This window comes from Spinacia oleracea, chromosome 2, assembly GCF_020520425.1.
Source record: "Spinacia oleracea cultivar Varoflay chromosome 2, BTI_SOV_V1, whole genome shotgun sequence".
NCBI classification, from domain to species: domain Eukaryota; kingdom Viridiplantae; phylum Streptophyta; class Magnoliopsida; order Caryophyllales; family Amaranthaceae; genus Spinacia; species Spinacia oleracea.
The window spans coordinates 68,744,764-68,764,001 of NC_079488.1; the positions used below are offsets into that span (position 1 = coordinate 68,744,764).

General features: G+C 32.7%; 1 protein-coding gene across 1 annotated transcript; it reads left to right on the forward strand.

Moving 5' to 3' along the window:
* Positions 1-10,558: 10,558 nt before the first annotated feature.
* On the forward strand, positions 10,559-18,588 carry LOC110805064 (uncharacterized). The gene is made up of 7 exons (XM_022010667.2): positions 10,559-10,996; positions 14,699-14,853; positions 15,432-16,125; positions 16,881-16,975; positions 17,335-17,443; positions 18,033-18,092; positions 18,260-18,588. The coding sequence occupies exons 1-7, from the start codon at positions 10,714-10,716 to the stop codon at positions 18,439-18,441; spliced, it is 1,578 nt and encodes a 525-aa protein (XP_021866359.1). The 5' UTR covers positions 10,559-10,713; the 3' UTR covers positions 18,442-18,588.
* Positions 18,589-19,238: the final 650 nt, after the last annotated feature.

The window sequence follows — 19,238 nt, forward strand, 5'->3', positions numbered from 1 at the left end:
TGAAGGATTAGCGACTCAAGCGGGTCCCTTCACCCGCGACGAATACATTTTTTAACCCCATCACCAATAAACTTTCCTCCGTCGCCACCCACTTGGGGCTGATGCACATAGGGATCTCCCAAAAAACCCACCTCAATAACAATCTGGCATCCCTATATTCAATAAATAATTCAATTTTTCTTTCAACTAAATTTTAAATATACTGACATAATTTTATTACGAAATATCAAAATGATTGTATAATTCTATAAGCTATAATATTGAAAAAATATTTAAAAGTGACAATAATAATTAGGATTGGGTGAGTGTTCTCAAATCCGATCAATTCAAACTCGCCCCATCATCAAGGTGAGTACATGTTATCCTTATACCCATCTAGAGCTAGCAATGGGTTGGGTTGGGTCGAAATTAGGTCGACCCATTTATAAACGGGTTGAGATTTTCCCAACCCAATTCGACTTGTTCAATTAAACGGGTTGAGATTTTCAACCCAACCCAACCCAACTATAAACGGGTTGACATGAAGTTGACCCGTTTAATTTTTTTTCCCACTTTTAATAGTAAATTAACTTTACTATAGAATTGCGAGGTGATTTTTTTGTGGCATATCTCATACCAAAAAGTAATACTTCAATATGTATTTGACATGAATCAAAATGTCAGATAATTATTCAATGTTGAAGGAAAAATGAGAAATTAAATCTTTTAAATAACATTATACATATCTATATTACATACTTGCTTGAACTTAAACGGGTAGGCGTGTTATTTTTGGGTTGAAAATTTCAACCTAATCCGACCCATTTAATTAAACGGGTTGGGTTGGGTTGACCCATTTAATTAAAAGGGTTAAAAATCTTGACCCAACCCTTTATTATTGGGTTGAGTTCGATTTGGGTTGGTGGGTTGGGTCAATTTTTGCTAGCTCTATACCCATCTACCAAAATCTCTTTTTGTTAGTCAACATTAGTCAATCATCTATATTTCACTTTTTCGACAGACCAATTTAAAATCCAAACTCGCCCCAATATCACGTGTGATTCACCATTTACATATATAAATTTTATTTTGCACGGAATTTTAAAGTTATTGCAATCATTTACATTAATTTATATAAAAAAATTGATCGCAAACATATTAATAATAAGGAAACTTAATCATGTAGATCATATGACTTTGGACATAGTTGATTACGATATATTAGTTAAAATTTCAATCAACATGCTCTTAAGACTTCAATATATAATATGAGCGAATAAATTATTATCCGTGCTCCGTATAAAAATGTTACGATAATTAGAATGTGGTAAAAGTTATTTTTGACATTTAAGATTAAGTATAAGCTTCGTGCTAAAGAGATTATATAGCTAGGGGGCTCATTTTGTTAATTAGTTAACAAAGGGCCTATAAAATGTTTGAGACAACCTTGTTAAATACATTAAATCAATAGTTACCTTTTGTTATACATATCCGTATTCATCATATGCCACAAATTCTTAAATAGTTGATAGTATTATAATAATATAATTGATAGTCCAAGTTAAACTATTATAAGATTTCTATATCAGTTATTAGAATTGTATGCAAAAAAAATTCATTGGATTACAAATAATAAACGATCAAAGGAACGTTCCAACATATCATTACTCGGTATATGACAATTTCTAAACGAAACTTGATAGTACTTACAATTAGTCATTATTTATGTGCGGAGTATACTAAATAATTCGTAGTATAATCTATTATTAGCATACGTAATTAGAACATTTTAAGTAAAATATACAAAAAGTATATTAATTATTTTAACATAGGTTAGTTACCGATATTATAAAAGAGACAAATAAGAGCGACATTTGTCAGCTACACATCATTTTGCCTCTCTTTTAGTATAGTGCTCCGTATACAAATGTTTGTTAAAAGTCAACTAAAATAAAGTCAATTGTTTAGCCTAAAATATTTGGAAGAGATTTTTTACGTAGAGAAGACTACATGTTAGTCGCGCATCATTTTTCTTGTTTACTACTTCTTCCATTTTTTTTGGATAAACCACTTTATTTTCACGGTTATTAGTAAGTAACTTCAATTATTAATATTTTAAATTATCAATTAATAAACATTATTAAAAAAAAAATGGTAGTACTATGTAAGTATTTTGACAATCCACCAAAATGCTACGGAGTACATGACTATGTTCATCATAGAATATAATCACAAAAAAACAGAAAAAATAGAGGTATGTGTGAATATAATAGTCAGTGCAAAAATCAAATAGTTGCATCTAAAAACTTTAGGAATTACATAGTAATGTAGTAGATATTATATTACACAAGTTTTTCTCATGTTTAAAGAAGTTACATAATTTTCTTAAAGTAGTAAAATATTATTATTAATGGTGATGATAATTATAGAATTTAGTTGTTAAATATACTACGTATAAAATAGTACAATCGATGACAGTTATAATTTTCTCATTTAGTTCCTTAATATACTACGTATAAAATAGTAATATAGATGACTTTTTATAATTATCGCATTTATCTTTTAAAATATTATAGAGTACTATTGCAATTTTTTTATACACTTTTATGCATATTTGATTGATTTTCTAATTTATTTGTGTTCGAATTATGTAAGTACGAAATACAAATAAGTAGACTACTCTTGAAATTTTATAAAAATCATACTACGTACTCGGTATAATGCATGTATTAAGTTTTTATAAAAAGATAATCTTATATTGGTTATATTTGTTACCAAATATAGAAAAGGAATATAATTTTAAAAAATATTCCGTATCTGTAGAATGGAATATTTTTATTTTGAGCAAAAGAGAATCAAATATATTTTTGAGGTAAATGTTAACAAAATAATTATAGAATCAAGTATTTTATTTTATTTTTATATTATTTTTATATCTGTAAGAGAGGTCAATCAATACATTGATTTCCTCTCTTTTAGTATAATATATATATATAGATTGTAATTTTTTTTAATACATTCTTATTCATCCTTGATTAATTTTCTAATTTATTTGTATTCAAATTATATAAGTACGAAATAAAAATAAATAGACTACTTTTAATTTTTTTTATAAAAGTCATACTATGTACTCCGTACAATGGACTAAATTTTTATAAAAATATAATCTTATATTGGTTATATTTGTTATCAAATATAAAAAAGATAATCTTATTATTCTTATATTGGTTATATTTGTTACCAAATATAAAAAATATTTATAATTTTAAAAAATATTCTGTATATAGATTGAAATCTTTTTTATTTTAAGGAGAAGAGAATCAAATATTTTTTTCGAAGTAAAAGTTAACAAAATAATTATAGCATCAAGTATTTTATTTATTTTTTAATTTTTTTAATATCTATAAGAGAGGCCAATCAATGAGTGACATTTGTCATCACCACATTGATTTTCTCTCTTTTAGTATATTATATATATAGATATAGATAGATTTCTTATTGGTGAAAAATCCCAAGAATATAGTCCGTACCTTTTTCGTAAAATGGTTGTAACGTTGTGTGAATAGTAAAAGGTACCATATCTTTGCAAAGAGAAAGCCATCCCGACAATGGAAATTTCTCGTCCACCCTAAATTCATAGCCGAACATACATGGAACGTAGAACACTTAATCAAATTCCAAAAAATAAATTCATTAATAAAAAAATCACAACAATATAGTTGAAAATAGATATGAATCCAACAAGTAAGTAATAACATGGCAATGCAATTCAATACTCTAATTATCAGGAGAAAAAAAATCACATGGCCCTTGATCAGATCATCAATTTGTATGAGAATTTAGATGATAAAATCTATCATTAGCATAATATTAAGTACTAACAAAATTAACATCTTTTAATGTTGAAACCCTAATTGGGGTAATATTTCTCGCTCTCTTCCCCGCTCTCCTCTTTTTAATAAAACAAAAACTAGAAATCATCAGTAACTGAAACTAAAAACTCCAAATTAAACGACGAATAAATAATTAAATTAGTAGAAGGAAATTATAATAATGAGTCAAAGTACAAAACAATTACCAATTTATCACGTTTGCTGCAGAAAAATCTGTTTAATCCCCGATTTCATGTGTTGTGAGTTGTGAGGTGTGAAATACTCCATTATATAAGGGAACGTCTGGCCGGCGTCAAAAATATACTTGTCTAGTTTACCCTTCATTAATATCAGAAAATAAAAAAAATTGCATTACACAGTAGAATTGAGTCAATTTAAAAAGTGTTCACAAATTCTTATTTACATGGGTGTACGATAAATATTGTACAACGAAGTTAAAGTTAACGTAAAATGCTTAATAGGTACCCAAGGTAAAAGTTATATATTTTTTAATAATAAAAATTATCATTTTAATAAAAAAAAATTCTTCAAAATCACTAATAATGTATAAAATTATTCATTTAACCCTTTAACATGTTTATCTAACAACGTTTTTTTTTATAATATAAAAGTTAGAGAAAACTGGATAAAAGTTAGAGAAAATTGGTGAAAGTTATGTTGGTGTACAATAAATTTATTGTAAACTTTATGTATGCAAGTCCTTTTGAAAAGTGTTTACCAAATATTAAAAATAGGAAAAAAGATATCAATAAAAGGGGCAAGAAATAATTAACCAATTAAGTAATATTGTGTGTATATTTTTTAATGCAAGCACACATCGCATGTATAGAAAGCTAATATATCTCCATTCTATATGGGAATACCTGAGGTCATAAATGTAAATGATATTTTGGTGTCCCCTATGGAATAAACTATAATACCCTTAATGATAATACGAAATTAAATTGCATTAAATTAAAAAAAAAAAAAATTGATATGATAACTCAAATAATAGGTGAACCAATCAGGAAAGTGAATTCAAATCTCTTTTTTTTTTTTTTGACAATAGCTAAACCTTACATTAATTAATCATAAACTGCATTACAAATTAAAACACGGGGGGTGGGGCCATAAAATTTCTTTTTAACAGGAAACCAAGTATCTCCGGTGAGGCAAGACGAGCTTCTTTTGGAGCCAGCCCTCTTCCTGCAAAACCAAGAGTTAGTAAAATTCGAGGGGCTTCTACTTTTAAGAGTACCACCTTTTCTTCTGATCATGGAGCGGTGAGAGGATACAGACTTCTTCATTTCTTTGGAGGAGTAAGCAGCAGGACGAATAATAGACTGCAAAGGGGAAAGGACTGATGCACTAGGGAGGATCTTCGGCGTAGCTTCATATGATGGTGCTATGGTTGCCATACTTGTGGCTCTGTCTTCTTGCGCCATCTATGGAGTTGCTTCACACCTATCTTGCCCTTCAACAGGGGGTGACTGATCTCCAACTGTGTATTAACTTCACGAGTCTCACTATAATCCATCCTCTTTGAAGGATCGAGAACTCGGATGCTAATCATACTATCAAGGGAAGAACCATAGTAATGTAAAGTTCTTCCACAGGAAATCACCCCATACATTGATGGAGTGAGATCCAAAAAGGTCTCAATGTCTATTTTCATATGTGAAGTAATTTAATTGGAACATAAGTCAAAAACATTATCCGCTAACACTTGTTCACACATACAATATTTAATAGAGTTAATATCTCAACTTAATAAGAAAAGTCAAAGATAATATCCAACTTCTCTATTTATGGCAAAATATATTCTACCACAACCATCAACAAAAAGTTTCTTACTCTATGAAAGAGAAAAAACTAAAACAAAAAGTTAAAAGTCATATCAAAAATTATAATTATAATTCGTAAGAATTTGAAATTTTTTGCCAAACTTTTTAAGAGTGAATCATGTACTTATTGAGTCGATGATTTACAAATACAATTAAATCAAACAATCAATACCTAGTATTTAAAAAACATAACCATGATTATTTGAATGACACATAAGCCACTCCATCTTGAAGACACGTGTCCAAATCTTATTATTTTTTCTATTTACTTTTTGTTATAAAAAAATAATGGACATTCATTATTCCACTTTATTTCCATTAGTTGTCACGTAGTATAATACTAATCCCATTATTCCACTTTATTTCCATTAGTTTTCACGTAGTATACTACTAATCCCTTATTTATTAGAATTGTACTCCCTCCGTCCTATGTTTATAGTTACGTTGACAAAAAATACGGGTTTTAAGAAAAATGGAATATAATACACGGGAAATTGTAATATTCGGAGTAGTACATTGATAATTGATTTGTATGAGAAAGTGGAATATAGTACATAGAAAAGGGAATATTGTACAATAAGAATTGAAGTATAGTACACGGGAAAGTTTTGTTGGGTTTTCAATGCATTTTAGATTAATATAGTACATGAAAAAGTGAAAAACTTAATGGCAAAAAATATGACTATAACTTTGGGATGCTCAAAATAGAAACAGAACTATAAAAGTGGGAGTACCAAAAGTTAGGATCAATACTAAACTTTATTATTCCTAAACAACCGTCTCCTACTTCATCTTCCCCATTCTTCAACTTTCCATTAACTCTTCAGCCTTAATTATTTTCAATGTCAATTTAATTCAATCCCCAAATCTTCTACCCTTCTCCTGTAGCATTCATTCAAAATTTAATCTCCCACTAATAGAATTTTTGACTGGTCCGTTTTAAAACGGTAAGAGATTATATGGCGTCTTAATTCAATATTTCGATTGTTTATTTTCATGCATGCAATTCAAGCTGTAGAACCACCTCCCCCCCCCCCCCCCTAAGGACATTGTTGTTGACTTTTCGGGACGCTCAAAATAAAAACAGGACTATAGAAATGAGATGGAGGGAGTACCAAAAATTAGAATCAATACTCAACTTGATTATGCCAAAACAACCTTCCCTGTTCTTCATCTTCCCATTAACTCTCCAACCTTAATTATTTTCAATGTCAATTTAATTCAATCCTCAAATCTTCTCTCATTCTTCTGTGGCATTCATTCAAATTTAATCCCCTACCAATATAATTTTTTACTGATCCTTTTTGAAATAGGGTGCTTTAATTCAACATTTCGATTTTTTTATTTTTATGCATGCAATTCAAGTTGTAGTACCATCCCCCCCCCCCCCCCCTTCTCTCTCTCTAAGCGTGTTGTTCTTGATTTTTCTTAAGCATATTGAAAGTATGTTGTTTATTTTTCTTGCTTAATTAGTTGCAATTCATTTTGCAAAGAAGGAGAATCTTATAATGTATGGTTTCCATGCAAATGATTAAAGGTAGGTAAATCGTCATCAACATTTTGAGATTTTTAAGTGGATTTTATTTGTATATTTTTGTTGTTAGGGGACTTACAATTAATTTTAGTTCTCTTATAAGAAAAGTTATGTCAATATAGTTCAATAGTTAGAATTTGTTAAGCTTTTTCCTTAATTGAATATCATGATTATAGTCGTACAATGTAACAGTTTTGTTTGATTTTTGTACAAATGCTATATATGTTATTGGCAGTAATAGGTAATTTAAAGTGGACCTATTTTTTTAGGGAAGATAAACATAAGTAGAAAAATGTAATGATTAAAAAGACAAGACTTTATAGGTCGTAAAGTTTTATTATTGTCATTTGGTTTAAACACCTGCTTAAAAACAACATAACTTCTAAACTTCATTCACTACCAACATATAACCCGCCCGTTCATCGAACGGGCCCACAAACTAGTTAAAAACAAAAACCCCACCCATTGTTTCTCCAACGGTTAACGACGGGAAATGATAAATCCAAGGAAATAATTCACTTCTTCCAAGGAAATAATCTTTGAAAAAATGTGGATTTCCTTGGGAGAAGTAAAAATTTCCTTGGATTTATCACTTCCCGTTAACGACGTTGCATCCAATATATGCAAGTATTGTTTCCTTTGATACGTATTAATATATTTCTCCTTTTGGTTTTTTAGTAAAATTTGAAATTTGAAATTCATCATTGCATATTGATTTTTTTTTCCTGAGTATACATATAAGAACAACTGAAAATTTACATCAAGACATACATGTAATGTGGAAGAGGATTATAAAATACATAACGGGGTGCATCCGTGCATGTGATTAGACAAACGCATTGCGAGCAATCTAAACAAGTGAAACTTTGAAACACACTATTTTATATTTATTTTCTTAACTTTGGTATTATGTTCTTGCCCTAATTAGATGTAAATTTTTTATTTAAATAAACTTTGTGAACAAAAATTATTACCTGTTTGAGGTTATTAGACGTAATAACACAATCCGATATTTCAATTTACTTTCGCATGCATCGCGTGCATGTAAGACTAGTGTTACATAAGAGAACTCCTGAGGTCAATATCGTAAATGGCATTTTGGCGCCCCTATAGGAATAGTCTAAAAGGTCCATACTACTTAACAAATAGTAATAATATTAAGGATTAATTGACCAGAATAATCCCAACTTTAGGTGGTTTAATTTTAATAATCCCAACTATAAGTTTTTTTTTTAATAATCCGAACTTTTACACCTATTGACTTTTAACGGGCCTAGCAGGTAAGTTACTTACTGTAGCAGGTAATGTATGGCGTGGCGCTGACATGACAATAGAGAGTTAGTTTTTTTTTTTCTTCTTTAAATGCATTTATTCCCCCTTATTTATTTTCCTTAATAAATCTCCTTATAACCCTTGTTTCTCATTTCGTCATTTTCTTTGATTCTCCACCCAAAATTTTAAATGTTTTCAAACCTCATATTTTAATGTGACATTTAATAGCTGAACGAAGTAAACCTCGTATGTTAGATCCACCGGGTCATTTTCGGGTTCAAGGGGGTGTATTCCTTTGGGTTTTTTTTTTAAAGGATACAGAGTTCAATTTATTTAAATGGGTTACTACCAGTAACTTACTAGTAGTAACAAGGTTGATGACCTTTGATTTCAGTTATTTGAAAGGGATACAACCATAGCAGAAATGGTGGTTACCAAATGAAGCACGATGAAGATGATGTAGTATGATTTAAGTTTATTTACCTGCCAAATTAAACAAATAACACAAAGTAAAAACAAAAATGTCAAAATGAACCTCCTTTTACAATCAAAAAATTGTCAAATTACAATCTAAGGTTAAACATACGAGCATGGAAGGTGTTTGATTTTTGTTTTTATTTTATTTTACAGCAGATAAAAAACAAAAAGGGTTTAACTTTGGGTGAATGGATATTGAATGAATGACGTGTACCAAATTTTTTAGAGAGAAACTAAAAGCCCAAGTCCAAGTTTGCAAGTGTTTACCATTTTAACAGGTTACCGGTTTTTGGGATTGTTAAAAGTCATTAGGGGTAAAAGTTTGGATTATTAAAAAAAAAACCATAGTTGGGATTAATAAAAGTGAAACGTTCAAAGTTGGGATTTTTCCAGTCAATTATTCCTAATATTAATTGTAAAATAAAATAAAAGACATAAAAGAAAATTAGTCCATCAAATATAATACTACTTATAACAAATTACATTATCGTTAATTGCAAAATAAAATTAAAAAGGCATAAGAGAAAATTAGTCAATCATATCTAATCACAGCAGACAAAAAAGTTAAAAACAAAAAAGAAAATCCACAATTAAACACTTAATCACAACCAAATATACTCCTTATTAAACACATAATTTATTTTTTTCTTTGCAAATTTAAGTTTGGAAATCGCGCCTATGCCTGTTACGGTGATACATCTTGAAGGAGTAGGGAACAAAGTCACTTCAAGAGTAGGGATGAGTTGGGTGTTTCAACAACCAAGCAATCACAGATACAAGAATCATTGGTGGTTGTAACTACAGATTAGGACTTTCGGCTTTATATATCGAAACAATGGCTTGTCTGTGTGCTTTATAATGGGAAAATATTCATTTTTGGACGAAATAGTTATGTATACTGACTCAACTACCTTTGGTTTCCTATTTGCAGAGACACGTTTTGCCTAATATTTATCTTAGTTGGACAATGAAAGCCATTCTCGAGACAGGTAAGGTTTTTAGGAATTGCATTATCAACAAGGTGGACCGAGATGATTACATTTTGCCCATCTTCTGGCGAAAAGAGCGGCAAAGGACGTAATACAATTTATTTCACCAATTGGTGTTAGCTTGTTTCTTTTTACCTGTATCATTTTTTTTTATAATCAAATTAATTTATTGATAAAAAGTCATACGACAACTATATACAGATTTGAATCTAACAAACACATAACAACCAAATCAAATAAAAACTTCCTTTTACCATAGCTACGATCGTAGTATATCAAACATTCTGTATACCCTCTTAATATCGGTGTGATTTATTTGATTTTCGTCTGATTCGTCTGATAGTAGTCCAAAGATTGACCTCATCTTCGATCCCGCATAAATCTTTACAAAGAAACAACTTGAAGTAAACTAAACACACAAAACTTAACTAGAATCAAACCCACTACAGATAGTTACTGCTTGTAATTTAATTGAGATCCAACACCAAAAAAAAAAAAAAAAAACAGAATTAAAGAGAAATTTGGCTATTTCATCCTAAAAAAAATCATAATTTTTATAAATCCTAAAAAGAGAGAGAAAAAGGGAAAAAGGGAAAAACAAAACAAAACAAAAAAAACTAATTTTCCATTGATAAAATAATGAAAAACGAAGGGAAAAACCTTGCTCCCGGCGTCACCGGCTTTGTAGTCCAAGGTCCAACTACCCGAGTCCCAACTCCAAAAAAAGTTACTGAGTTGTGCTGATAATGGAAGAAACGCAGCAGAGCATATACAAAGCATCAAGAAGCATTAAGAAAAAAGACAATTCTTTGTACAATGCTTTAGTTTCAATCTATCATGACTCCATTTTTGTTGGAGAGATTTCTCAATTATGGCCTCATCTTCCTCTAGTTGCTAATCTTCGTTGCGGCCTCTGGTATTCACCTCGATTCCATGGCGGCACTTGCTACTTCAAATCCACCGATGGACATACCAATAATTGTTCCTTCAATACCTCTCGCCTCAATCTCCATCTCGCACTTCTTGCTGGTATATTATACAAACTATTGCTTTTTAATGTTAGGTTTTGCAATTAATTTGGTTATTAATGTTAGGTTTTGCAATTGAATTTGCTTATTTTTGACACTCAATTCTTGAATGAACGAAACTAATTGATTTTCAATTCTAATGATATAAATTTACTAGAATGGTCTTGTTATTGATTGTGTTGTTATCACGGATGCAAAAAAGATAAATGAAAACAACAAACAAAGAACACATGCCTTACCCACATTTGCAGGCGAAAGGAGAGAAAGTTTTGTTGATCTTGTCAACTTCTAAATACAAAATTAGGCTATGTTAAGGATAAGGAAGTTATATAGTACAGAGTACTTTCATAAATCATACAACATAGACCGCGAAAAATTAAGCCTGAATAGAATTTTTTAGTCCAAAATGAATAAATAGTGGCTAGATCAGTGGAAGTGTCAGTGTCTGATTCAAGTCATTCAAATAATAGCCACTGGAAATAATACCTTCAGTTGAATCATGGATCATGTAGCATTTTTTTGTTAGATTGCTGTCACTTTGTTGCGAAAACAGAAAGATAGAAACAACATTGAGCTCAAGTTTGATAGGAACATAAGATATTGGGTGATATAGAGTGTGGAGTTCAGGTGCCAAATTTTATCCAAATGAGTATATTCAGCTCTTGCTTATTGGTCAATCAGATTCTTTGTTGTATGGTATTAGGATTTGGATGAAAATAGGAAGTTACTATCTTTATGGGAATTTCTTCTTTACAGAGTTTGTATTTAGGCTGATTCAGTATCAGTAACCTTAGCTTTGTTTTTGGTAGAAAAAGAAGCCTCACTTAATTAATTGCCAACATAAGTGGCTTAAATGAAGTTCAACCTTTGGAGGAAAATTGGTTCAGTTTCAGAACTAGTGGCATTAAACTGTTTGTCACTTAAAGGAATTTAGTACAAACCAAGGGTGGGGTTAACAAAATAGAAGTCTGATACACAATATTGCTATTACACCGCACTTCTCTTGCTAAAGAATCCGCTAGACCATTGATTTCTCGGCCCTTAAACATCAGTTGTACTCCAGATGATTGCTCTAGCAACTCCCTGCATTTTGTCAACAAAGAAGTTAGTCTAGTGGGGGTAAGTTCTATTTACAGCTATCTCTTCCATTGTTTGCTTAGAGTCAGTTGCTAGGATAAAATATAGTACATCCTTTATTTATGATCCATTGTAGCGCAATTTGAATTGTCATGAGCTCTTCTTCAAGTGGTTAATTTTTGTATCCCTTCCCTGTAATTTCTTCAAGCCAATCTCCTTGACGATTCCTGCAAACTGCTGCACAACCTCTTTCTTTTGAAGTATGGTTAAAAGATGCATCTGTGTTGATTTTGGGAGAATTGGCGGTGGGTTTTTGCCAAGCATTTGGAGAGGGCTTTTGAGAGACTGTGTGTTGACTTTATGTGTAGTACTACTCAGCGGCATCCCAGATGCATTTGCTCGCAATTGTTTAAATGTGGGTGTTATGTTTCGAGAATACCCATTACCCAAGCATCTCTTCTTTGTCACAAGGTCCAGATGGCAAACACAAAGAGGAAATTCCATGGGATTGAGTGGATGGAGTTGGTGTTAGATGAAAGGTTTGAGGTAATCCAACACGAGAAGTCAGCATGGTGGGGAAAGATGCAGTGGTGAGGAACGATCAAGATATTCCATAACTCAGCATCCCTAGGACAGGAATAAAGGATGTGCTCTATATTTTTAGTTTGATTAGGACAAAAAGGGCAGGTGGTAGTAGCAGAAATATTCCTTATGTTAAGGTTGACATTGTTAGGAAGTCCATCCGAGATTAGTTGCCAAAGGAAGTATTTGATTTTAGGATGACCAGGAGCTTTCCAGATTTTGTCCAAGGTAGATTAATGACATGAACACTGCTCCTATGTTACAAGATCCTATTCTCAAGCAGGTGAAGGTAAGCCTTTTGGAGTCGAATTTGGAACAATCTGTCATTTTTATTTGAGAAACCGGTGTTGGAAATTCTATTGATCAATGTAATTTAGCAACCTATTCTCTTGGTTTCTAGGCAGAGGACCTGTCAGATGAGATCTAAGGCTGTCACTACCATACCAATTATCCTTCATAGGTTAATAGCGGTTCCATTTCCCACTTCCAAACTACGATTTTGTTGTAAAATTCCCAGCCAAAACCTATTCCTCTCCAAAGATGGGGACCAATTTTAAAGCTTAAGGGTTCTCTTCTTCTATTTATATATGTAACAGCCATGTTTTCCACAGCTCAATTACACTTGTTTTCCATTTTCAACATAATCTAGTGACCCTAACAAGTTCAGGTCTTTAGGCTCCGTTCGGCATGGTGTAAAACGTATTTGTGGAAAACGATTTTTCCCTTGTCAATCATTTTACGTTGTTTGGTTTGACAAGGGATGAAAAACATTTTTTCATAACTCTCTCAAAGGTGAAAAAACCTTTTCCATTTGAAAGTAAGTGAAATCACTTTTCCACCTATTCTCCTTACCTCCCTTTTCCTTCTTCCCATCAATCTTCACCCATCTTCTCCCATTTTCCATTTTCTATTAATTTTCTTTCAAGGAACCAAACAAAGGAAACTAGTTTGGAAAATGTTTTCCATGGACACCAAACGGAGCCTTATTTAGAACAAACCCCAACCCTCCCTTTTCCTTTGGTTCGCAATATTCTTCCATGCTATCCAAGAAATTTCCTTTTATTTTGATTTCCACCCCAGAAAAAGTTGGAACAAATTGAGTCTAGAGAATTGGTGATCTTAGCCAGGAAAAGGGTTGTTTGCATGAAGTACCTAGGGATCGCATGAAGGGTAGTTTGGATCAACATTCCAGCCTTGGTCAAGATTCTAGCTCTCCAACTAGACAGTTTTGAACTCATTTTATCAATAATGAGATAGAGTTTTCTCTGGGGAGGCTTCTTATGAGTCAAAGGAAATCTTAAGTAGGTTCCTAAGTCAAAGAAGATTTAACTGTTAATGCTTGCTCAAATTCATCAATAATATCAATGTTAGTGTTCTTAGAGAAAATTATCTTACTCTTTTCTCCACTCATTTTTTGGCCTGACAGGATGAAGAACACAGTAACGTCAGTTGTTGTTACAGCTTTCTGAAATATGTAAATACTAGCTCCATCCAACATTTATCTTCCAAGCACCCAATTCGAAGTTACTTCAACTTCCAGGAAATGAGAAGCTTACACATTCTAAGGTCCAAGGGTATTCTGTATCATATCATAGTTTGAAGGTAGAAACCAACAAAAGTTAGTAAGAGACTAAGAAAGTATTGGAATTGAGAGACAAAAAAAGGTTGATGTGATCGAGATAGAATGTTACTTCAACTTGTAGGAAATGAGAACCTTTTATGGTACACCTTTAAAAAGAGATGGATCTGATGGAAGTTAATTATGGGACAAAGGGTATAATAAGTATGATAAAACAGGGTAGTTATTTGGATTTGAGAATCTTGCTGTTTGGAGCTGTGCTTATTTAGTAAAAAAGAACTGATTTTGGTAGATGCTTTATAAAAGACTTCACTGAGCTGACTCTGAAGATCCTATACTTAATATTCTTAGATACGATTGTTGTTAGTTTTCTTGTATTTGTGGTGCTTTTTTTTTCCCTCTTCTGTTTGTGATTTGTTGGATGAATGCATTATTTGTTAGCTCTTGTGACTTGTTATTGAGTAGCCAAGAAAGGTGGGTGTATAATTGTTGATTCAACTCGGAAAGGGAAGCGATTTCCAGATAGCATGTCAAAGACAATACCTGTTTGGACATGTGTATTAAATCGTGCTATTCAGCGGTACCGCAACATACATGAAAATGGGTTTGTCAAACAAATGGTAAGAGCTAAGGTTAATATTTTTGGTTTTCTGATTGTTCCTTGAACTTATAAAAACATTTTTGGGGGGAGGAAGGTTTGTATGAACCACTAATTGATTGGTGGTTTAGAACTTTAGATACTAAGACTAGGTAGCTATTATGGTCTTAATCACGAGTTCAGTTTTCCTGGGGCATGAAACTCCGATAAGTTCTAAGGTTATTAACCCTTTAATGTCAAATATTTTATTCATTTTGCTCTGCTAAACTTTGGGTTTATAAAACTTATAGCTCTTGTAGGACTAATGGTTCTTGTTTGAGCATCAAGAGTATGTGCAAACAACACATATTACCTGATGTTTGTATTAACACCTTTTCTTTTCTGATGGATATTTGAAATCCCTTCACATTATAAGCTCCAAGGGTATATGGGCCGTATGTTACTTTATTTATTGTAGCAGTTCATTGAGAAACTTTTCATACAATAATTCGTTTAGATGTTTACCCAGTGTTATTGGTGAATGTAGATGTCCACATTATTTCAGAAAAAAGAAGCTTTGAATTTAATTCACTGACTCTTATCACTTGTGCGCTTTCACAGAATGAAAATTTATCTCATGCAAATGGGAAAGGGGATGAAGAAGCTTTAATTGATTGGGATTGTTCATTACATTTACCTCTATGGGTTTCTAAGACAGAGAAGGCTTCTATTGAAAAGCGCCTCGACAATTTTACTGCACTGTTGGAAGAGAGTGGTGCTGATATCGCTTCACTTGCAGCATCCTTAAGAAAACCTCTACGCCCTTTATGGATTTCACAAAAATCTGTCATCTGGTTAAATGAGGTACCTGATCATGATTCCTGGGATTTTACACCACTTATACTTGTTTCTGCATCATCCTCGAATGGTTTTCTTCAACAAAGGATAAACTCTGAGTTCAGCTGGAACTATATTCCTGGGGCAGGAGATGATGAAGAAAGTTGGGCTAGGGGTCTAACACCGCTTCTGTTCTGGAATCACGTGTATGATCTCATACATTGCGGGCCTGATTTGTGTAACCAGAAAGTTTCTGAAATTGTTGAAAAGGACAGAGTATTTCGGGCACAAAGAGGACTGGATGCTCCTCAGATTTTGGTGAAGTCTCAAAAATCTTCTGAGAGCAATGGACATCAGGAGTTTCCATTGCACTGTGAGTTTGAAAATCTAAAAGTTGGTGAAAGTCCTTCAGCAAAAGGAGATACCGCAATATGTTGGTTGAGTTCGACAAAGATCGCTGTTGGCACTACTGAACTTGGTAATTATATTGCTAATTTTCTTTAGTTTTGAGTGCTTGACATTTGGTACCTAAAATTTTGTAAACAAATGAGAAAATTAATCATGAAGAGTAACTCCATGCTATCCGAAATAAGCATTGTCCTAGCAAGTTCTTTGTTTATGTACAATTATCAAGTCTAACTGTCTAACATTCCCTACGGAGAGATGAGAACTCTGATTTTGTTCCTTGTTTCTCATGTCTATTTCGAGAAATTCTTATTCTTTGCCTTCCACATTCCTTTAACTGTCTCACATATTCTTACTCTGAGTAGTTGTTCTGTCATTGATATCTCTTTGCTTGTATTCACCATCCAACAACGTTCGGCCAGACTGCAGGAAATTCTATTAATTAAAACTCTTCTTCAAACTCAAGTACTAAACTGATATGAGAAACACAGATGCTCCAGAGTTGCATCAGAACAACCTGCCTCATTTTTCTTACCTGTCTTTAATTTGTTGCCGATCTGTTGCAAATAACCAAGCACAATATAAATACAGTTCTGAATTTGAAGTGAAATGTCCTACAATATTATCAAATATATTTCGTATTGAGTTATATGTTTTTGGTTAACTTATCAAGCATAACTACATGTCTTATCAAGCATAGCACTTAAATTAAAATAAATGTCTTTGTTCTTTGAGTGCCAAGATTATTGTTTCTGTGATGTGGAGTCAACTCTCTCGTGTTACCTTCTCTCTTACATGCTGTTTTGTGCCGTTTATCTACGTGTGCAGCTGCGACTAAACCAGATGTTGATTGTATACTGAACTGTGGCAAGGATCTGCTCACTGTCGATCATCCATATGCTTATCTGCATCTCCCTACAGTGGTATGTATTGGTTAACAACTTACTACGAACTCCTTTCGTCTTACATCTGTGAGAAGTCTATGACTGGAGTTCAAAGTTTTTTTGGTAGTTCCAAGTTAGAATACTCTAAATGGCTTACATCAGCTAGGCCCTGTTCTCTTAAGCTGAACTGAACTGAATTTTCCGTTGAGACTTGAATGCAATAAAAGATATCCACGTTAATTTCATGTTCAAGCACTGAAGCTTATATAGGAGAAGAAGTAAAGGAAAATCTAGGAAACTGAGTGACGATGTTAAGTGACTGTTTCTATTCTGGAATTCAGATTGATGTCTAATAGCTGTATTTTGATTCTTTTCACTTGTTTTTCCTCTTTATACAGAGCTCAAAGTTTGACAGGTTTTCGTTGCTAAATAATCTTCCTTCAGCTTTGAAGTTTGCTAGGTCAAATCTAACCAAAGGAAAATCCCTTTTAGTTTGTTGCCATGATGGTAAGTGGATTTGTTTTAGTTGTCAAATTTATTTCTGCGGAACAGAATATGAAAACCATATTGATATTTTGCAGAGAGTTGCTTTCTTTAACACTTAAGTTGTTTATTGTCCTTAAAAGATGCATAACTTATTAAGAAATTTCCGTGTTTCTATTTCCGTATACCTTGATCCACTCTTGCTTGGACTGTTACACAACTGAAGACTTATTGGGTTAGCCAGCTTGTTGTTCTTTATGGGATATGACATGTTCTGGAAAGAAAGATCACATCAGAAAAAATCATGTATTGTTCAATAATGCATAGCTTTTCACTGCCTGTGTTTCTGGAACCCTTCATTCTGACTCAAAAGTATCTCTGTGGCAACACGGCCAACACCTAGACACGCCAACCTATTTCTGATCCATGTGTAGCTTGTGTGTTTCATCAAACATATCATACACCAAGAATGTCCATCTTTATGTTTTGTTCTACTCCATAGCATATAAATTAGGGAGGTACCAGTTTTCTTTTAGGATTAAACAAACTTTTTAATAGCTATATTCAGTTGATTATCGTGAAAGTACACTGAGAATTGTATGTATTTTTCCAGGAGAAGACATCAGTGTATGTGTTTGCCTAGCAGTCTTAATCTCATTGTTTAGTGAAGACGGTACGTTCTTCTCGTGTTTCTCTATGACATACAACAATGGTTGTATGTACAACATAAAGAACTCATCAATTTGTTCCACTCGTGTCTTTGAATTCAGTAGTTCTAAGTTAGTATTCCATATAATGTTTACGGTCAAAAAGCTTATAGCTCGGAACTTTAATGCACAGGATCTTTTGATGATGGGAAGTCTTTTAAAGATACAGAAATTACTAAGCAGGAAATGAGGAGACGACTCGTGTTTATATGTAAATTTTCTACAAACGCGCGGCCATCCAGAGGGAATTTGAGGCAAGTGTTTGGTTTTCTTACTAGTGGAACAAGCTCAAATTGTATTGAAGAATCTTCATGAATTTTAATACGGCAAATGTTGTATGGTGACCTGAATATTTTATCGCGATAGTTACAGAAGATTAGTTTTAGTTCGTTTACTGTTATGTCAAGACATCAATTTTCAGTCATCATCGTGTTTAGGGTATTGAGCATTATCATTCCGGAACGCCCTGCGCATTTTCATAATGTTGCTCAAGAAGCATGGATAGTTTCGTTGTTCAACAGTATCACTGCTAAAAAGCAATCAGAAATTATCCATACATTATTCATTGATCCAAAACTAATTGCTACCTTGATGCTTAGAAGTTCAAATATGAAGTAGGGATGTGCAAACTCTGGAAAACAGAAACCAAACCGAAGTTGCGGGTAATCGAATTGAAACTATACAAGATTTTGCACACCCCCAACACGAAGAGGTTTTGAAGTCCATGCAATGAAGAGGTTCAGGTTCAGGTGCCAGTTCCATTCCTTTTTACTATCATTTGCCATTCAACTTACTTTTTGGTTCTTCCATTCGAATTGCATCCCTCTTTTGTGCAGTGGGTGTTTGCTTGTGTATGTACTGTATCCTATAGCATTTTGATCAATGGGCAGCCTTGCTCACCTTTTAATGCTAAGAAAGGGTTAAGACAAGGGCTGCCGCCTGCCGCGCCTTTTCTTATTTGCCATAGGCATGGAATTTTAAACTAGACTGTTGAATAAGTTGAAGGATGTTCCAGATTTCAACTTCCACCCAAAGTGTGAGAGAATGGCTATTACACATATGATGTTTGCGGACGACCTTCTTTTGTTCTGTAGAGCTGATGATATGTCAAT